Source organism: Leptonychotes weddellii, chromosome 2 (assembly GCF_054177405.1).
Source record: "Leptonychotes weddellii isolate Sample4059 chromosome 2, ASM5417740v2, whole genome shotgun sequence".
Lineage (NCBI taxonomy): Eukaryota > Metazoa > Chordata > Mammalia > Carnivora > Phocidae > Leptonychotes > Leptonychotes weddellii.
In genome coordinates, this window is record NC_138370.1 from 67,329,426 (window position 1) to 67,349,183 (window position 19,758).

Consider the following 19,758-nt stretch of genomic DNA (forward strand, 5'->3'; position numbering starts at 1 on the left):
ATCAGAACTAACTCCTCTAGAGGGGAGGAATTATGGATTGGTTTAAAAGAGCAAAGCTAAAAATCTGGCAGACTCATCCAATTTTTTTTTTCTCTTGAAGATATAGAACCCTAGAACACAGGGAGGTGAGAAAAGATGGAAACAAAGAATGTCCAGGGGACAGGGTATATACAATACACAGAAACTCTAAAATCTTTTTTTTGGGGGGGGGGGGAAGAGGTATAAATTATTTGTTGTGAACACTTAGTGAATCAGGATGGACGGAAAGAGATTTTTTTTTTTTTATGGAAAGAGGTATCTTAAGAGAATTTTAAATTAGGACACAGCGAATAAATCTATTCTGCTAAGAGCTTAAGTTTGAGTTGGTAACAAAGTAACAAGAAAGTGGATTAATCCTAATAAAAATCCAAGGTTTGTGACTGGCAATTTTAAATTCATACTAGGAATTATTTATGGATTAAGTAAAATAATTTCTGCTGTGTAGCGCCCACCCCACCCCCACCCTCCTTTAATAAGGAGCTAACACTCTCATCAATTCTTCAACTTCCTGGATAAATACTTCTTGGGAAAACACAGCATTTCCTTTGTCAGTAACTGAAATCAGGTTGTATCATGCTTGTATCCTCGACTTCGCTGCTCTGAGTCTCATGGAAAGTGAAAACCGTTTTCCAGGTCATGAATTTTTGAGGGTTTAGGTATTTTAAAACACCCTGCCGGTTCAGGATTATTTTGAGACATTTCCCATGAGCACAGCAAACTACCACCTTGTTCAGGGATGCAGATCAAGTGGGATTTTATGAGATTAAGAACAACTTTTGAGACAGCTTAACACTTTGGCGTGACCACGGAGACACCCTGGTTTGAGCTTCCCTTGGACGTGAACATGAAGATAGTAAAAATAATGCTAGGATCCTTCTGACCAATTTGCTGCCCAAGTGTGCCTTTCAGCCAAAATATCCCTTTCTTTTTTGTTTTATTTTTATTTTTTTATTTTATTTATTTTTTAAATTTTATTTTGTTAGTCACCATACAAATACATCATTAGTTTTTGATGTAGTGATCCACGATTCATTGTTTGCGTATATCCCTTTCTGATGCCAACAGAGTCTTCCAATTCTAATCCTTATTACACCATCTCTTGGAAATGAGAGAAGTGTTTCTAATTTTAAAATTAACTAAAAGCAGATGCTGGAGTCCCATTAAACTCTTCCAGCTGCTACTGAACCACTGGCAACCTGAGTCTATTTAATTTGGAGCCCACTAATGGTAAAAAGGAAAATCTGACTGCCAAAATTGTACACCCAAGTTAAACCAGAGAGGCAGAAAATGAAAACAGCTCATGAAAGCGAATGTATTCTAAGACAGCTCTCCAACTGATGACGGGCAATTTTTCCTGTGGTTAATAGCTAAAAAAAAAAAAAAAAGGTTATTCTTATTAAATCCTTAATTCAAATACAGCCAAACAAGCAATCCTATCTGCAACACATCAGCTGATTTTATTCATCTTGGTTTATGCTTCCGAAAACTGAGTCTTCCCTACAATGCTTTCAGATGCAGGCAGGTTTAAATGCATTGACAGCATACCTGAGGGCACTGTTAATATTGATTAATTAAAGTGAGATATCAAGTTAATTAATATTTAGCAAGGTCAAAATGACAGACTGGTTTGACATGCAGGCCCTCCAGCCTGATGAGGTATCACTCCTCAAGAGGCAGCCTGCTTTGGGGTGGGGAGGGAAGTGGGGCCCCTCCCAGGTGGCACTGAGATGACAGCAGCGTGTAATGGAAAAGCGCTTTGTCATTCACGTAATGTCTGGGGTAATGAAATGAATTCGCTTTCTGGCTTCCTCTAGTCTGCGATGCCAAAGAACACTGTGTTATCAGCACAGATGGAGCATGCATGGTTCTGGAGAAGAGCCTGGTGCAAACTACAAACAAGCCACTGTGAATACCAATGAATCCCGGAAAATCAGATCCTTGCTGTCAAGTGACAGTTTTGGAAGCAACATAAAAATGAGTGAGTCCCAGTGGTCTTGTCCAACCAAATGTACTGTCAAGACTCTGGACAGGCAATTTGGAAGCCATGCAAATCGCAGAGGCCTGGCTGCTTCTTTCCTCTGAGAAGCCAGGGCAAGAAGACATTCACCCATGAGCCTGCATTCTTTTTCCACCACCCCCCACCACCACCACCATTTCTTAATCAGTAAAGAGGGAGTGGATAATCTGGGCTGAGGTAAACACTAATCTACTTCTCTGCATCAGCTAGCTCTGCTTAGGAGAAAGCTCATCTAGGCAGTAGAAGAACAGAATGGATTCACAAGTATGCTGTACATTACTATGAAATATTAAGTGGTGAAGTCAATGAACATAAACAAATAATGCATGGAAAATGATTAGAAAAGAGGCATACCCATCAACATACTCAGAAGTCTCTGGACCTTTGAACTCACCCCCACAACTCTGTACAATCCTTGGTCATTTATACCTATTGGAAGAGACAAAGTGTTAGCAAAATACAAGACTGTCATATTTTAAAAGCTGGGAACAAACAATTGCATTCGGAGTCTTTGCTAACTCACATTAGCAGCATTCCTGTTGACTATAAAAATAACGTTCGACAAAAGCAAGTGTTTACCAACTTGTTTTAGCAGCTTGGTATTCATGAGTTATGGTTGGAAAATAATCTCATAAAAACAACGTTCCATGTGGACAAAATGTAATGAGTCAATGTTAATGAAAGAAGTTCCTTAAGTAGTACTCATGTGTACCAATGCACTCTGTAAAGATGCATTGTAACTTTCGTGTTTATTATGTTTACTTATTCTTGACTTTTTTCTTGAAAAGTTTTAGCCTTTTAAAAATAACATGGTGTTAATTAGGACACAGAAAGAAATTGTTATTTGGATGATTCTTTAAGACCATGGAAACTGCATTCAAAACTAAGGCAGAACTGTTTTTGTTTTTAAGAGCTGTTATATGCCCTGTCCAGTGAGGAGCTCTGAAACTTCCAAGGAACATCACTACAAAGTATACATCAAAATGAACCAAATCCCAGCATTCTCTCTCTGCAGAGCCGGGGAAACAAAATATCTCTTTGCACAACAGACAAGAAGTAAAGGCAAGAAAATATACTGTCGAACATAATTTAGTATATCGAATACATGGCACGTTTGGATTCTGATTTGAATAAACCAACTTATAAAAGGGCACTTTTGAGGCAATCTGGAAACTCTGAGTGACATTAAGATTAGGTCAGAAAATATCCCTATTTTTTTAAGGTACATACCGAAAAGAGTGAAAGGAACCTATCTAAGATTTGCTTTAAGAGCAAAGAAGGGATAGATGAAGCAATTTTAGTAAAATCTTTATAATTGTTGAGCCTGAGTAATAGGAATACAAGAGAGTTCACTGTACCACTCTCTCTACTGTTTTTATGCTTGAAACCTTTCATAATAATATAATGACTTTCAAAAAAACAAGACTTATCTTTATTTCTCAAGAGAGTTACAGCTTGTTGCCTGTGTTTATGGTCTGCACTACCAATGTTAAAGCTAACAAGAACACAACTGGCTGAAAGGAAGATGATGCCTCCAATCCTCCAAGTTTCCAAAACAAAACACCACCCAAAAGGCCCTGGAATTTGCCCAAGGGGGCTTACTTTCTTTTTGCCTCCCTGCATGGGTGATGAATAGAATACCAGGCAGATTCTGAAGGGCTGGATTCAGGTCAAAGCTCAGTCACTCCTCAACTCTGAGACCTTGGGCAGAGAGACCGGAGATTTCTCTGAGTCTCGATGAGGTATCTGAGATCAAGGATAGCATCTTGCACCTTGTGTTATGGTGGGAGGATACTGAGACGATATTAACACATGTACTGTCAATTCTTACACACCACACACATAAAAGCTCTTATTATTCCTTGTAAAAAACAAGTCTTTATTTTCCTTTTCTCTTTTTGCCTTTCATTTATTTCTCCTTAATCATTTTTTAAGCTTCTCAAATGTCCTACTTATCTATTATATGCAAAATTTTGTGTCCCCCCAAAATCCATAACCCTCACTACCTCAGAATTTGACTGTTTGGAAATAAAGTCTTTAAAAGAGGTAATTAAGTTAAAATTAAGTCATTAGGGTAGACCCTAAACCAGTATGACCAATGTTCCTATAAGAAGTTGGGACACACACACAGAGAGAAGACGGTGTGAAGACACAGGGAGAAGACAGTCACCCACAAACCAAGGAGAGGGGCCCTCAAAAGAAACCAACCCTGCTGACACATAGACCTCAGGTTTCTAGCCCCAAGAATTCTGAGAAAATAAATTTCTATTGTTTAAGCCACCCAGTCTGTGGTACTTCACCATGGTAGTCCAAGCAAACACATACACCTTCTCTCTCAATTATCTCCAAAGAGCTCAAAGAACCAGAAGAGCAAAGACTAGCCTTTCAGTCTACACATATCTGTTCTAAAGACGTTTTGAATGCTAAAGAACCAAAGCAGCAGAGAGGCATCTTCCTGATGGGGAAGCTCACGGACTCCAAGAGAGAGAAAAATTCAGGTCAGCCCTGCCAGGAGTTGATAAAAAGGAAAGGAAATTGTCAAGAAACACAAAAATCAGAGTTTGAGCCTGCTACAAGAGAAAAGACTGGGCTTCATTCCTTCCTCCCCCTAGAGGCCACAAGGCCATGTCCGGAGAGTTTAAAATACCAGAGGATTTTTTTCTCAATACTCCTCTATTTAAGAAACCTAAAATAGTTCGACCTCAGTGCCAGAAGCCAAAAGAGCAAAGCATATTCTGCAGTCAAACAAACATGCGCCTTTGAGAAGGGCCTAAAATACATAGAGAAATGAAATAAGAATGTTACCTCAGCAATAATCATCACTCTGTGCTGGTAATTACTATCAGATAATTGATCAAGTTCAAATTCATCAACCTGAGAGAAGCTGAGTTAATTGCTAATGCATAATGAAAGGCGCAAGGGGGAATTGATGCTACTCAACGCAGTTTCCACTTTTTTAAGATGAAATTTAAATAAACCTCTTATCAAAGCAGCTTGGAAACAGCCCATAAAACACACACACACACACACACACGCATGCACATCATGTAGGATATTGTTTCTTATTACAATGTCCTTAAAATTAAGAAAATTGGAACATACTTTATATCTATGAACACATATGTGTCCTATAAAAGACAACAAATAAATATATTTGAAGAATATAAACCAATCAATACGCCAAGTCCCATGAGTGGGTTTATCACAGTCTCTCCGGATTCTCTTCCACATTTTCCCCTTTCAGTCAAAGGAGTCACTATGTCTAATCACCAAGTATTAGAATTTTGAAATTTTCTTTGACTTCCTCTCTGTCACTTTCCAAATTCAATAGGTCAGTGTACACAATTTCTTCAAACTTCAGACTAATCTCTGCTCCTTCAACACAGTCTTCAATTTTATACACACACATTTATTAAGGCACCCTTACAGGAAAGCACACACGACCATAATTCATTCAGAACATCATCATTTTTTCTTTTTATTTTTCTAAGTTCTCTTGATTATCTAAGTTCTCTTTCATCCCCACTTAAGAGTAAACCATCAGATCAAGTCTCGATTCCAGAACAAGTAGGGAAGACATAAACACATAAATATCCACAATGGGCCCTACCTCACCCACCCACATTTACTGTGGAATATTCACCTTCATCAGAGCAGACCCCAGACTATCACCCACAAGTAACCAAATTCATTCCCTCCTGAGGCAGAGGTCCCGTCTGACAGAAACGTTCTTTCCCTTCACAAATTACTCCACTGTCAAGTATTTATTCATCAAATATGTGCCAAATACTGTTCTAGCTGCCCGAGATTCAATGGTGAGCAAAATGAAGTCCCATCCGGACCTTCAAAACCAGATAAAAATCCCACCTTTTCTACCACCAGCCCACAGTGGTATTTCCTTTCTCTGAATGTGACTCATAATTAATTCCTCTTAAAAACAAAAAAAAATAAAACAAGCCCATAATCTCTTATTCGCAATTCCCAAAATCAAAATCTGAATGCTTGACCTGACATCAGATTAGTTATGTATTTTTCCCCCACTCAGTGTGAATATTCCTAATTAACCACGTTAAAGGCAATTTCCACACACAACCTATCTGGAGATGTTACATACTGTCTACATTACCTTTCTAAAAACACATCCAACCTCATGATTTTCAGCCCTGTGTTCTACCTTCTCTTCCCAAATACACAGAGACATGGAAAGATACTAGGTCAATCTTGGTTTTTGTTTTAATAGCTTTCATGGTGCCTTGCATAGAATAGTTGAAGAGGCATGGCCAGGGTGACTTGACTCAAAATTAACTTGGAACTACAGATATAGATTGGACTTGGTCCAAAACAGACATTACAATTAGGAACTAAAAACTTAAAATATCCATGTTATTACAATTTTTTCAGGATATCAACATTCTCTGATGTCATTACAAGACTTTCTAACTTTTAACAAAAATTCATCATCTGATCAAAGTGTTATAGACCCAAAGATTTTTTTCTCTTTTAATAAATAAGATTGTTTCTGATCAGTAGTAAAAAAAAGGGTAAGTGCTCTCTGTCACCATGATGAGCAGCTGCTCACAGCTGTCCCCGGGCAAAGTGGACAAGGTGAAATCAGATGTGTCTTCCTTCCCACCACCTGTCTCCTCCAATCTCACACAGTCCTGTCACTGAGAACTAGCTACATCTTTCTTAAGGAGAAAGTCAAAAAGTGGAAATGAGTCAGGTTTCATCATCATCTCTGCCCAACAGCTTCCCTCTCAGAACCCAGAAGATGCTGCCAGAACCAGAGTCTATTCTACTCCATAAAACACCTGCAGAGAACTGCCCAACACCAGTGGGCACTCAGGCCCTGGCAGGTGAGCTGGAGAAGCAAAAAAATAAGATGCTCTGGGACAACAAAAGAATTAGATGCAAAAGGAAAAGAAAGCCAAAGAGGGTGGATAAGTTCAGTTAAACAACAGAGGTGGGTACAAAGGCTGGAGTGGCTGCAACTGGCAAATAAATGTATTGAGTAAGAAGAACACAGGAAGCGGCATTTAGAATAAAGGAAGCAGAAGAGAGAAGACAGGTAATTAAAACACGCACACACAGAGGAAAGGCCAACAAAGAACAGAATGAAAGGAAGGAGAAATTGGAAATCAATGAGAAGCAGACTGGAAATTATATAACATTTAAATTCTTATTAATTTCATAAAATAGTGTATACTTACTATATTTTAAGCACTAAGGTAGAATAAAGTGAAGACAGGGTAAAATTTTTTAAAGAGAATTAAAATTAAAAGAGAGAGCAACTTGGGACCAACCCAGCCATAAAGTCTTTCCTTTCCTTTCTGGCTTCAGGAGCAGATTCCATACCTGATAACTCAGGATTCTTAATAACTTGCATGATCCTCAGCACATGGTATACATTTAACAAACAAATTGGATAAATTAATGGATAAACTGAATAAATGATTAATAAGTTGATTGATTTGTAAAGTGATAAGAACAGAAAATAAAAAGGGACAGAAAAGGTTGTTAGTAGAAAAGACAGATATAGCAGTATAAAAGAATAAGACTCAAAGTGGAACTTAAATATTTTTGATGAACAGGCACAAAATCACTAAAAAGAATTTTCCAGGTGTATGATTCTACAGAAAAAAATGACCATATGTTATGGGTCTAGCAACTAACATTCATTCAGTTCTCATCAAGTAACCAGCAGAGTGCTTGATATGATATTTGTGGAAGGACTGAATTATTTATTTGCACGTGCACAAGTTGACAACAGGGTGAAAGGTCATTAATATTCAGGTTCACATTCACAGAATTTACATCAAAAGTCTGCCACATGTCATCATTAATAAGGCATCCACACACACGCACGCATGCACGCAAGCATATTTACAAATGTAGGTCTACATGTCCCCCAGCGCTTCAAAGACGAATTCCCCTTTGGGCTATGTAATGAACAAACATAAAATTTTATGCATAAATATTAATCATAGTTGTAAATATGTTTCATAATTATATATTATAAATATTAACTAACCTTGAAAGACTCTAAATAAAAGGAAAAAAGCACTATAGGTAAAATGATTAGGAAAAATTGTGAGGAAATGACCCAGCAACAAGGCTAAGAATGATATGCTATAAAGGTGACTACAAAAATAGCAATCATGAGGATCATGAATATTGCTTCAGGTCATCAGTAAATTACAAAAATTTGATAATGTGTCCCTTACATCTATTTATAACTAATCTCCAATAAACACTCTATTTACATGTCTGTGCAAATCCAATAAGCACTTTCCAGGCTATCCACTGAACTGGGTTACATAAAAATAAACAGCTTCATACACAAAGATGCCCTTCCAAGATACCGGACAATTCATAATAACTTAAGGTTCTGTAAAAAACACACATTTACATTAAATTATTTTTAAGTATAAGCAGGCAGAACCAAGAATCATTTCCTCTAGTCCATCAAAGGGACATAACATTCAACATCATAAATTTAAGAGACTGGATTTATAGAATTCTAGAATTCTTTTTTTTTTTTTTAAAGATTTTATTTATTTATTTGAGAGAGAGAGACACAGCGAGAGAGGGAACACAGCCAGTCTCCTCCATGTATAGGTGTCCATGTGACCCACTTCTGGCTAGTGAGATTGAGTTCAGCTGTCATATCTGTCACACAGATATTTGTCTTATGAGAAAATCTTTTTTTTTTTTAAGATTTTATTTATTTATTTGAGAAAGCGAGAATGAGGGAGAGAGAGAGAGAATGAGAAAGAGAGCACATGAGAGGGGGAAGGGTCAGAGGGAGAAGCAGACTCCCTGCTGAGTGGGGAGCCCGATGCGGGACTCGATCCAGGGACTCCAGGATCAGGACCTGAGCCGAAGGCAGTCACCTAACCAACTGAGCCACCCAGGCGCCCTAGAATTCTAGAATTCTAAAAGTTTGGAAGAAGAATGCATTGTTTTTAACACTTCCAATGAATTAAATACTGCAAAAAGGGTAAAAAACAAATTTTAAGCCCTGAAAGAGATTAACTACAGTTGATAGTAACATTTTAACCTTTCTAGATCTCGGTCCCCTCACTTTAAAAAAAAAAAGCATAATCAAGAAACACAAGTTTGTTGAGTTTAAGTTTGTAGGATGAAAATTATTATGAGTTAAGGTTACTGATATCTTGGAAACTTCCAGCTCTAACACTACCCCGTTGTACAACCTGGCAAGTTGCTCCATCTCTCTGTGTCTCAGCTTCTGTACCTGAAAAACAAGGTTAATGGTGGCGTGGGGTTGTCATGAAGATTAAAGGAGACAACATGTGTAAAGCATGTGCATGAGCCTCACATACCAAGCACCCATTACAAGCTTTAGTTGAGCAAAAAATTCAAAATCAGTATCAAAAAAGCTCGGTACAAGACACAATAGAAACACAGGTTGCCCTACCTGAGGCGCATAGTCTATAGTCTATAGCCTACTTTTACACAATAAAGCACATGTTGAGAAGAGAGCCAAAATTTATTCAATATGAATGGCTCATGGAAAATATGAAATTCCTGTTCACTGATCACATTTGGAATTTCTCCCTGAGATGATAATGATGTGAGCTGCAGACAGGAAAACACAACAGACAGCTACTATCTGCCGGGAACCACTCAGCACTTTTCCTTCCTATGAAGTCTTGGTTTCACTTTCAGTTGGCCTCCACGTACTCTTTTCATAGAAATCCACTTCTGCACTACGATAATAGCCTCCCCACCAGCAAGGACTTTGAGGAAAGGTCTCGTGATTTCATCCACATGGTCTTCCCACGCCCAAATCAACCCAGGACTTAGCTCAGAAACCCAACAGCTCAGCACATGAGGGCAGCTGTATCCACTGAGTCTGGCTGTCACATCCACTTATATTACTGCATCCCATCCCAGCAGAAGTGATGAGTGTGGACAAAGTACAAGGCAAATATCCAATTCCAGGTCTAAGCCAATATTTTTGGAAACAGTGATCACTTCAGGACTCTTCAGACACATCATCTAGGCTTGACTCTAAGACTCATCCTTTCAAATCCAAGTCTCAAATACAAAGGGTATTTGGTTTATTAGCTGCTACCTTGGTATTATGGTCAGAACAGAATATATATTCCTAGTACTCCATGTGGCCGGCCTCATTTCCAGTTTCTAGCCCACATGAGAAAAAGCATTTTTGCTTCGGACAACCTCTAGACTTGCTGCTATTCCTTGCACAAACACCCAAACCAGTGGGCAGGGCGCCTCCAGCAGGGCTGGTGAGAAACTACACACTAACAGGAAGTTTCCTCTTTCATTAGTAATACTTGGGGTCCCAAACTCTCTCCAGAGGTCTTGCTGTCCCAGATCTGAAAGATCTAGCTATGACTCATCCAATGTGCCCTTCCATCTTTCCTCACAGTGGAAACCCTGGGGGAAAGGAGTATCTCACAGTCCCTGGGCCTCCCAGAATTCAGCTCCCCTACTACCACTAAGCTGAGTTGTCAACCAACTCTTCCTCTCACCTTATTCTACTGCCACAGGATTAATTCTGACTCTGAGTCAGGAGATGAGGATCCAAATCCCAGCTCTGCCACTTTCTAGTTGTGTGAACTGTGGCAGGTTTACCCTTAACTTGTTCCAAGCCTCAGATCCCTCATGTGCACCCGAGCCTAATAAACAAGATCAATCTCCTCAACCACCTCCTGAGTTTTATAGGGATTGGGTGAGCTAGAGTACATGAAATACTTGGAAAACATAAAATGCCATTTATTATTAAAGCTTTAAATATTGTCAGATGCAGAATCCACACTGATATTATGTCTTCCACTAAGACTTTCCAAGGTGCTGCAGAGATTCTTAGCAAAGGATAAATCTTTCTTGGGCTGATGGTACCCCTTCAGAAGTCCATGATGGAGCTTGAATGGAAAGAAGAAGGCATGACTTTAGAACGGCTTCATCTCAAATCTGGATAAGCACTTCAGAGACGGACACTTAAATCTGCCCTCCCTGCTTCCCTTTTCTACTGTCTACAGTTTCAAACTTCCTTTCTTCTTTAAAAATTTGTCTAGGGGCGCCTGGGTGGCTCAATCAGTTAAGCGTCTGCCTTCCACTCAGGTCATGATCCCAGGGTTCTGGGATCAAGCCCCGCATCTGGCTCCTTGCTCAGTGGGGAGCCTGCTTCTCCCTCTGCCTCTCCCCCTCCCCCTGCTTGTGCTCTCTCACTCTCTCTCTGTTAAGTAAAATCCTCAAAAAATAAATAATAAAAATTTGTATTCTTTCGTTCATCTCCAGCATCCTTAGGAAATCAGCCTACAGAGTCTCCATCTCCTCATGTTCATGAATGTTGATAGCACCAGCATTAAAAACTCAGCCTTGGATTTGAGTTGTAGTCTAATGCTTTCTAGCTGAGACTTACACAAGTCAAATCACGTCTCCTGGCTTCAGATGCTCATGTAAAATGGAGAAATATTGTCTCATAGGGTTCTTGTAAGAAGTACAACCTGTCCAGCCTGGCTATTCTCTAGCTTCTTGCTTCCCAACTCTTAACCTAGTGGTTTTTTTCTTGGTCTTCCTCCTGCCTGAACTTGCTAGAGCAGCTGACATAGGTATGACTTTCTCTTCTTTGGAATCGCCCCTCTTCTGGATTCCTTTACACACACTGCCTTGGGTTCCTCTCCAACCCATGACTGTGCTGTGTCTCCTTACTTATTCTTTTTCCTCATATTCTCTAAGCTCAAAGATCCCCAAAGATTCTGCCCTTTGCCCCATTATCTTCTTCCCTAGCCATCCACCTGGCATGACTTTCTGACACTCAAAACTTCACGTCTCCAAAAATCATGCCCACCATCTCTTCTGTTACCTTCATTTTATTTCTGACAGATATGTCACAGGCACCTTGAATTCCTATCAGAAACCAATGTCAATCCTTATATTCCTCCCAAACCTACTGCTCCTCCTGCACTCTCTGTCTTGGCTAAGGATGTCTTCATCTACCTTGGCTGGAAGGCTTACAGTTTACCTTCCCTTTTCCCTACCTTCTACAGCCAACCTGTCTTCAGATTCTGTTCTTCTGCCAAGTCTCTCATCCTATCCATCCCTTCTTTCCATTGCCAACGCCCTAGTTTAAAGTTCCATCAACTCCTGTGTGGATTATTTCTAAAATCTAACCAGCCATTCTGCCTGCCATCCCCTCCATCCCACCTGGCTCCCATTAAATCTACCTCCTCCCATTAAAAGATGTGAACACATTCCTGCTCAAATCTGTCAACATCTCATTACTGCCTATAGAACTGAGGCAAGCGTGCAGCACAGTGCCTGGGATCTGCCCCACTCTGGCCTCAACAGAGCATCTTGTCACATCATACCCATCCACCCCCTGTGCCGGCAACACCCCAGGGCGGATGAACACCATCTGTTCCACTAGCTCCCTCTGGAGCAAAGAACAGGTTTGAATCAGCCTTGGAAAATAGAGATAGTGTCTCCATCTAGAACAACGGGCAGGCGTGCTTGTTGGCCATAATAAAAGACTCAAGTTTCCTAAGTTCAGAGGTTTTTTTCCTTCTTATAATATGACCCACTATGGGTGCAGATCTCACCTGACCCTCTCTACAGTGCCCTTGGGAATCAGGTACCAACACAAAATTTAATACTCTGGCTACTGAGAGTAATAAACTATCCTTCATCTCTGATCTAGGAGTCTTGAGTCTTCTACTAGCATCCATGAAACCTCAAAATAACTTGTTCACATGAAAGCATAAAACCAGGGCCTTCACTGCTTTGAAACTAGATCGAAGCTAATCTTTAAGAAAAGGAACCGTATCTCCACCATTTTTTCCTCCAATTATCTTTCCTGTAGGAAACACCCAAAAAGAAAGGACTAAAGCCCATCTAACACGTGCAAGCCCAGGAATATGTAAGTATTAAATAAGCTGGAATGGATGGGACAGCTAAATAAAAGTACATTTTATTTCCAAACCTGCTCATGCAGCTTAAGCTTTAGCAGTCACAAAATTTTACTTACGTAAATCAGAAAAAAGACACAAACTCAAGGCAGAAGTTGGCTGTTGTTTTTTCAAGGCTCCTTTTCCTCCCTTCTCTACAGAGAGCAGAACATCAGGAAAGGCCTAAAGGCGTCTCGCTGCTGCCGTCTGTCTCTCCACCTCAGAGTAGCTGCAGCATCAGGGACCAAACCAGTTTTGGGCAACTCCGGGCAATTTCTTTTTTTGGGGGGAGTGGGGCAGAGGGGGAGCCTGAGGTAATCTAAATGGTCTCCTTCCTATGGCTCTTTCCTTTTCTTCACTGCCTCCCAGCCACTTTTTTACTCAAGCGTCCACAAGACACTGAGGAACAGAAGAATGAAAGCCAAAGCAGTTACTGTTACTGCTTGTTACCAGCGCCACATAAAATTACTAAAGTGAACTCAAGTGATTTATTTCCCTATGTAAATTACTATTAAAAAAAAAAAACTAAATTTCTCCATGCTCCCAGAGCCTTGAATCAATAACAGAACTACTTAATTGTGATTGGCCTTGATTTGCTGGTGGATCTCTAATTAAGTGACTCACACTTACTGGGCACTCCATGTGAGCCAATGTCCCAAGCGCTCCTTTTTCATTCTCACAACCTGCCCACAAAGGGGATGCCACCATTATCCCAGACGACACATGATAAAACCAGGTCACAGGCAGTCAAGTAACTAACCGGTGGTGGTTGCAGAGCTAATACGTGCTGAAAGAGATTCGAATCCAAACTGACCTTTGAGCTCATGCCCTTCGCCACTCCCTTGCAATAAAACACCATGGACCTCCTCAGAATCTGAACCAAACACAGAGAACCTAGCACGCCTACTCTGTAGCAAGACAGTTTAACCATTTTTCCCTATTAACTTTACGCAGCAACCACTCATTTGGAAACTAATAGCTTTGGAGGCTTATTTGTTCTTAAAACAAATAAAATTACTAATTAAGAAAATGAATAATCCTGACTGCCCTGGATTTAGTATTTCAGTTTTGCATTTGCATTTCTGCAGACACCACAAGGCTCTCTGGTTCCCTCCCACAGAAGACTGTCCTCTGTTACCCACCCACTCCCATCTCACACCCATTATGATTAAAAAAGAGACAGTGCGCGAGAAACTCAAGTTCACTTGCTGTAAATTTTCTGGGGACAGCTGTTCTTTATTTTCTTCATTTTGCATATAATTTGCCCTTGGCAATTTAAGATTAATGTGCAATCATGGTAAAATATGTTGCAAGTTCACTCTGGGCATCTTCCCTCCCACATAATACTGAAGCTATACAGCATCATCTTCTACCAGGCCCCTTCTCAAAGCCCCGGACAATTCCAGAGGTGCTCCAGAAGTGGAAAAATCCTCAAGTCAACTTCAAAAAGATTTCCCAAAAACCTAAAACTCTGCTTTTCAAAGAAAGAGAAATTCACTTTTACATACAACAAATCAAAGACTGACACATCTTAGATGTGACTTCCTCCTTCTATCCCATTGAATTCACAGCTTGTTACAGTGCTGAACTGGATAACTGACAGCTTGCCTAGACCAACATTTTAATGCCATACTTTAGAAATTAAAGTGAATATTCAAATTATTCACATATGGAAGATTTTTTAAGAGAAACTTCATAAACAAAAGCGGCATACAAATTTAGTTTTAAATCATGATGACTATTTAAAAATAGCAACTAGAGGAAGTTTTTGAGCAAGAGTCTTAACTTTGTTTTTGTGTATTTTACAATGAATGCATGCACCTGAAAAACTAGATGACATGCAGTTCCAGAGAAAGTCAACATACTGGTCATGGGAGTTGGTCCCTTTATAGGAACGGGAGTAATTTACTTAAGGAAGTCGTGTAATTACTCTCCAAGCTCTGAAACCATAAAATGCTTCAACATGTAACATGATGTATCTTTCTATGTCTAAACTCTGACCCTTAATTCCCAAAGATGCTGACATAAATTCATAAAGGAATGAAAACCAATCCTACATACATTATTCAAAAGTACTAATTCCAACCACATATAGAAGAAAAAGTCCTTCCAATAATTTTACAAATTGCTGGAACACATAATTTTCTGATGTGGCATTAGTCAAATCTTTGAATACTCAAGCAAAACACAATTGCTTACTGAGTTCTATGTATGTAAGATACAGACTATGTAGAGATGAGAAGAGGCAAGCAAAGGATAAATAAGACATTTTTTTCCACTCCAAGGAAACCATAAAGTTCCAGAAACAAAATAAATAGATCAAATATAATTAACAATATCAGCCAATATAACTGCCAAATGAGGAACTTCCTTTTCATGAGGAAACCTCTTTAAGGGAGGATGGAAAGAGAAAGTTTAAAAATACATTTAATAAATATCTACTATGTACTAAAATCAGCTCTCATCCTCACAAACGTGGGTGCAGGTAGACAGTGTGAATGAACTTCCTAGTCACATTCTTTTAGAGACTAAGGGTCTGAAGGGTTAAAAATCTTTCCAGAATGCCTACCTTACTGCATCATTTTGGAGTGTAAACCTGACCACTCCTACCAGCCAACAAAGAGATGTACCTTCTCCAGAGTAATTCAAGTGCCTCTCTTCCTCCAGTCTGGCCAATGACCTCCAGGTTCCAGATGCATCATGCTCTGTCAAACATCTACACTTCGACCCCACCCTTTCCCTCTGCCAAAATCCTTCCTGACACCCCACAGTTGTACACCTGGCCAATTCCTCGTCCTTTAGAACGCAGCTTATGTGCTGAGTCCCCAGGGAAGCCCTGAGTCAGCGGTGATTCGGAGGCTGGTGCTGGGGGGGGGGGGGGGGGGTGGCGGTGCAGCGTGGGCAGCGGCAGGGCAAATCAGCCCATCATATTCTCCATCATCAGACAGGAGATGAATGAGCCCATCATATTCTCCATCATCAGACAGCCAGAGACGTGGTGGTTGCATGGTTTTTAGCCTAGACACAACGGACCAAAGGCTGTATAAAACTGCTTGAGAATAACCAGGTGTTTTCCCACAAAGGAACAAACTACTACAGGGCACCAGAAACTAGGCATCACATGGAATAGCAGGTAAAGGGGCTGGGGGTGAAGCACAGGATCAGTGAACAACAGACCCCATGAACACTTCAGAATTTGCCTTGGATCCACCTACAATGTGCTGGAAATCTGAAATGCCCTTGGCTTCTGACTGAGACTTGGCCACCTGGAGCCATTTTCTTATTTCTTCTCTCAACTGCATTTTTTAGGATGGAGGTTCCACCCTGCATCTGCTAGATTCACACTCATAATCCCCAAAGCTACATGGATCCATGACCCAGGGCCCTCAGAAACTCTACTCTCTCAGGAAACCATCATGGCTTCTTCTACCTCCTAAAAGCAGAAGAAGGGAAAATCCCTGTCTCCCCTTGACTATTCTTATTGGAACTCACATTGTCTACAGCAGAGGCCCAGCTACCACTGATTACGATTTAACAGAGCTGACTGAGCCCAGGAATCTGCAACAAGTCTGCCATGGACCCTGAAGTTTCCCTGATATCCTTTGTTTTCCAAACTAAAATCTGAAGGTGAAATTCCTTGCAGAACTCTGATCCTGTACATACGACCAATTGCTAAATGTGACTACTACTTCATCTGCTAAATCACTGGGGTGCATCCATGCTATCTGACCTCACTGCCAAATCTCCCAACCTGAATCAGCTACTACCTGCCCTGCCAGATCCTCCAACCTAGGCAGAACTCTGGGGCTCCTTTGCACTCAAGTCATCCCACACATGGCTACCAATACTAATTTTCATATTTCTCTTTCTAAGCCTCCTACTTTATCCACCATCCTCTAGGGCTTACCAAGTTCCTTCATAATTAAATGCAAATGTTTGAGTACCTGCTTTTATACTGCTTCTTCATGCTTCCTTTCCAATCAAATTTGCCTTGTTCCTCACACTCTGTCTCTACATCTTTGCAGAGGTGTCTCTAAATGCCAAAATATACCTTCCTATCCTTTAAATCTAAGGGAGCCTATTCCTAAACACAGCCCTCAACATCAAGTACACTGCAATCTATCAACATGCCTTCAAATTCTCTTAATTCTTGCAAATGTATAACACTTTTATTTTATCACATGGTCTATTTACATTACAAATCTCTATGTTTACTATTCATGTATCCAGCATTATATATAACTAACCTTTAATATGTGTCCCAAAGGACTAGAACAAAGCTATGTACACACTATGACTGCTCAATAAATAAATACTGGTTAGCTGACTGGCTTCACGTTAGAACTAGGATTTAATTGTGATAGGTCACCTGTTACTGAGAGAAGGAAAAGAACACTGCGCTATTTTTTCAGAACTTCTCAGTTTTGTTTGTTTGGATTTTGGTTGGGTTATTTTTAAGAAGTTAAAAGAAAAGCTCCCGACATGGCAGGATATATTAACCATAAAAATAATGATTGTGCACCTATTTCTCCAACATACAAGCAACCCTTCCATTAAGGACAGTGGTTCCCAAACTTTGCTACATAGTAGAATCACCTGGAGAACATTTAAAAAAAAAAAAAAAACCCACTTCCCAGCTCATACCAGATAGCAATAAAGTCAGATAAGGCAGGGGGGAAGTCGGGTCATATTTTTTGAGGATCCCAGATGATCCCAATGTGCAGCAATATTTTGGAATCTTGGCTTTAGAAAGGCCTTCAGCTTGGCATACTTAAGCAATAATTTCCTAGCGGTAGTCAGTTCGCCTGAATCCACTAAGAGCTGGTACATAGCATTTACAAACATTTGGTAAATGGCTGAAAGATCAGTTACTCTGACTCCCACATACCCCCTAACCTCATGAGCAAACAACTCTATGGAAATGATGAGTATGATTTGTTAACTGATGTTAATATTGTAGTGAAACAGGTTTCTTCTTATCCCAAAAGCAGAGTTAACTGCTAAATAGTCCCACTCAGGTCAAGATGTTAGCGTCTGTATATGTCAACATACACTGTACATGTTAACACAGATTATATATTTAGTGTCATATATTGATATCATATATTAGTGTCACATATATATGTGTCATATAAGTCATCTTAGTGTAATATAAATTATATATGTTGTCAAAGATATGTTAGTACACTAAAAATGTTACCTCTTCTTAGGATACTGAGGACCATAGTAAAGTTTTAGACATTTGTCTGATGCTTTCCAAATATTTCAGTGATGTCACAATTAAGGTGGATAGTAATAAAAATGCCAAAAGTCATTTTTAGAAGAACATATTAGGGAAAAAGGCACACTAATAGTTTTAATCCAAACACATGAAATGGTAGTTTTCAGACAATGATAGTCACATTTAAAACACTAAAAGCAGTGATTAGAAATAATTTTTCAGTCAGATTTCATTAAATGCCCCTGGCCTTTAGGTATGTAGATCCACAAAAAACACAGTTATCACTAATGCTATTCACCAAATATTTCCAGCTCTCTGTGTGTTTTCCAGTCTCTTGGTAGGGTTGTTCAACCTAGACTCTTTGGGGTCAAGTGGGGCCATGAAGTTTCTATTGACCAATTAGTTGTAAGTAAATGTAACTCGCTTCAAGGCCAGATCATTCTACTTGCTGGTCCAAAGCCCTCCGGAACTGTTTCCCTCTCGCACGGCAACCAGGAACCTTTAATTTGGTTGGTTTGCAAAGGCAACCAGGAACCTGTAAGCCAAGGTATTGGTGATGAGCAAAGCCCTCCTACCAATGCTTGAGTGAGAAATAAGTCCTGTTGTTTTAAGCCACAGGGACTTGTGTGTTTCTTGTTACAGGACAGAGATAGCTGCTTTATCCTGATGAAAAAAAAGAAGTAAGGCAACCATACCTGTAGCATAAAAAAAAACAACAGCCATGATAGCTGATTTGGAGGAAATCATTAAGAGCAATATTACTTGGAGGAACTTACAAATTTAGGATAAAAGCCTCAGAGATTCTACAATGTTTCTCATCATTTTTAATAATATAATCTGACCACTGATGCTTTTAACACTGTTTTTAGTCTAGTATTCCATTAAAAGCAAAAAGCTTCATTCAGTAATGGACAACCTTTAAGAACCAAAGATTTGAAAAAGAAAAACTATGCTTTTTGTTATCTTTAAATGAGAAAATCTAACTTAAATTGTGTAGACTCGGGGCACCTGGGTGGCTCAGTTGGTCAGGTCATGATCTCAGGGTCCTGGGATCGAGTCCCGCATGGGGCTCCCTGCTGAGCCGGGAGTCTGTTTGTCCCTCTGCCCCCCCAATAGTGCACTCTCTCTCTCTCTTTCAAATAAATAAAATCTTAAAAAAAAAATTGTGTAGACTCATTCTTCTGTTAAAAACATCCAGTAATTATATATTTATAATAAAAACACATTCAATAGATGCAGGTTCTAGTATATATATTCCATTCAATGTATGTAACACCCCGTAAAGCTACACCTACCAATCAGAAAGCATTCTAGATAGATTTTAATCTGTTCAGTCAGAAGCAAGTATGTATAAAACATATTCTTTGGGGAAAGAACAATTTATCAAAATAATAAGCACACAAGTGGTACAATTAAGGCGCTTCACTTCAGAAGCTTGGGAGAAACAGAACCATGAATGATGAAGTGAGAGATATGAAAATCACAGTATTTTTTCTAAATTTTGGAAATGTGTGAAGCTCTAGGAAAATGAAGAAATTTGTCAG

The 19,758-nt window shown here is 39.6% G+C and overlaps 1 protein-coding gene across 1 annotated transcript in view; it reads right to left on the reverse strand.

The window, feature by feature from the left end:
• ARHGAP10 (Rho GTPase activating protein 10) overlaps window positions 1–19,758 on the reverse strand; it is a 286,377-nt gene that overhangs the window by 108,839 nt on the left and 157,780 nt on the right. The window contains exon 14 of the mRNA XM_081813112.1: window positions 2,402–2,485. Coding sequence (XP_081669238.1) covers window positions 2,402–2,485 — 84 coding nt within the window. The remainder of the gene's footprint in view (window positions 1–2,401; window positions 2,486–19,758) is intronic.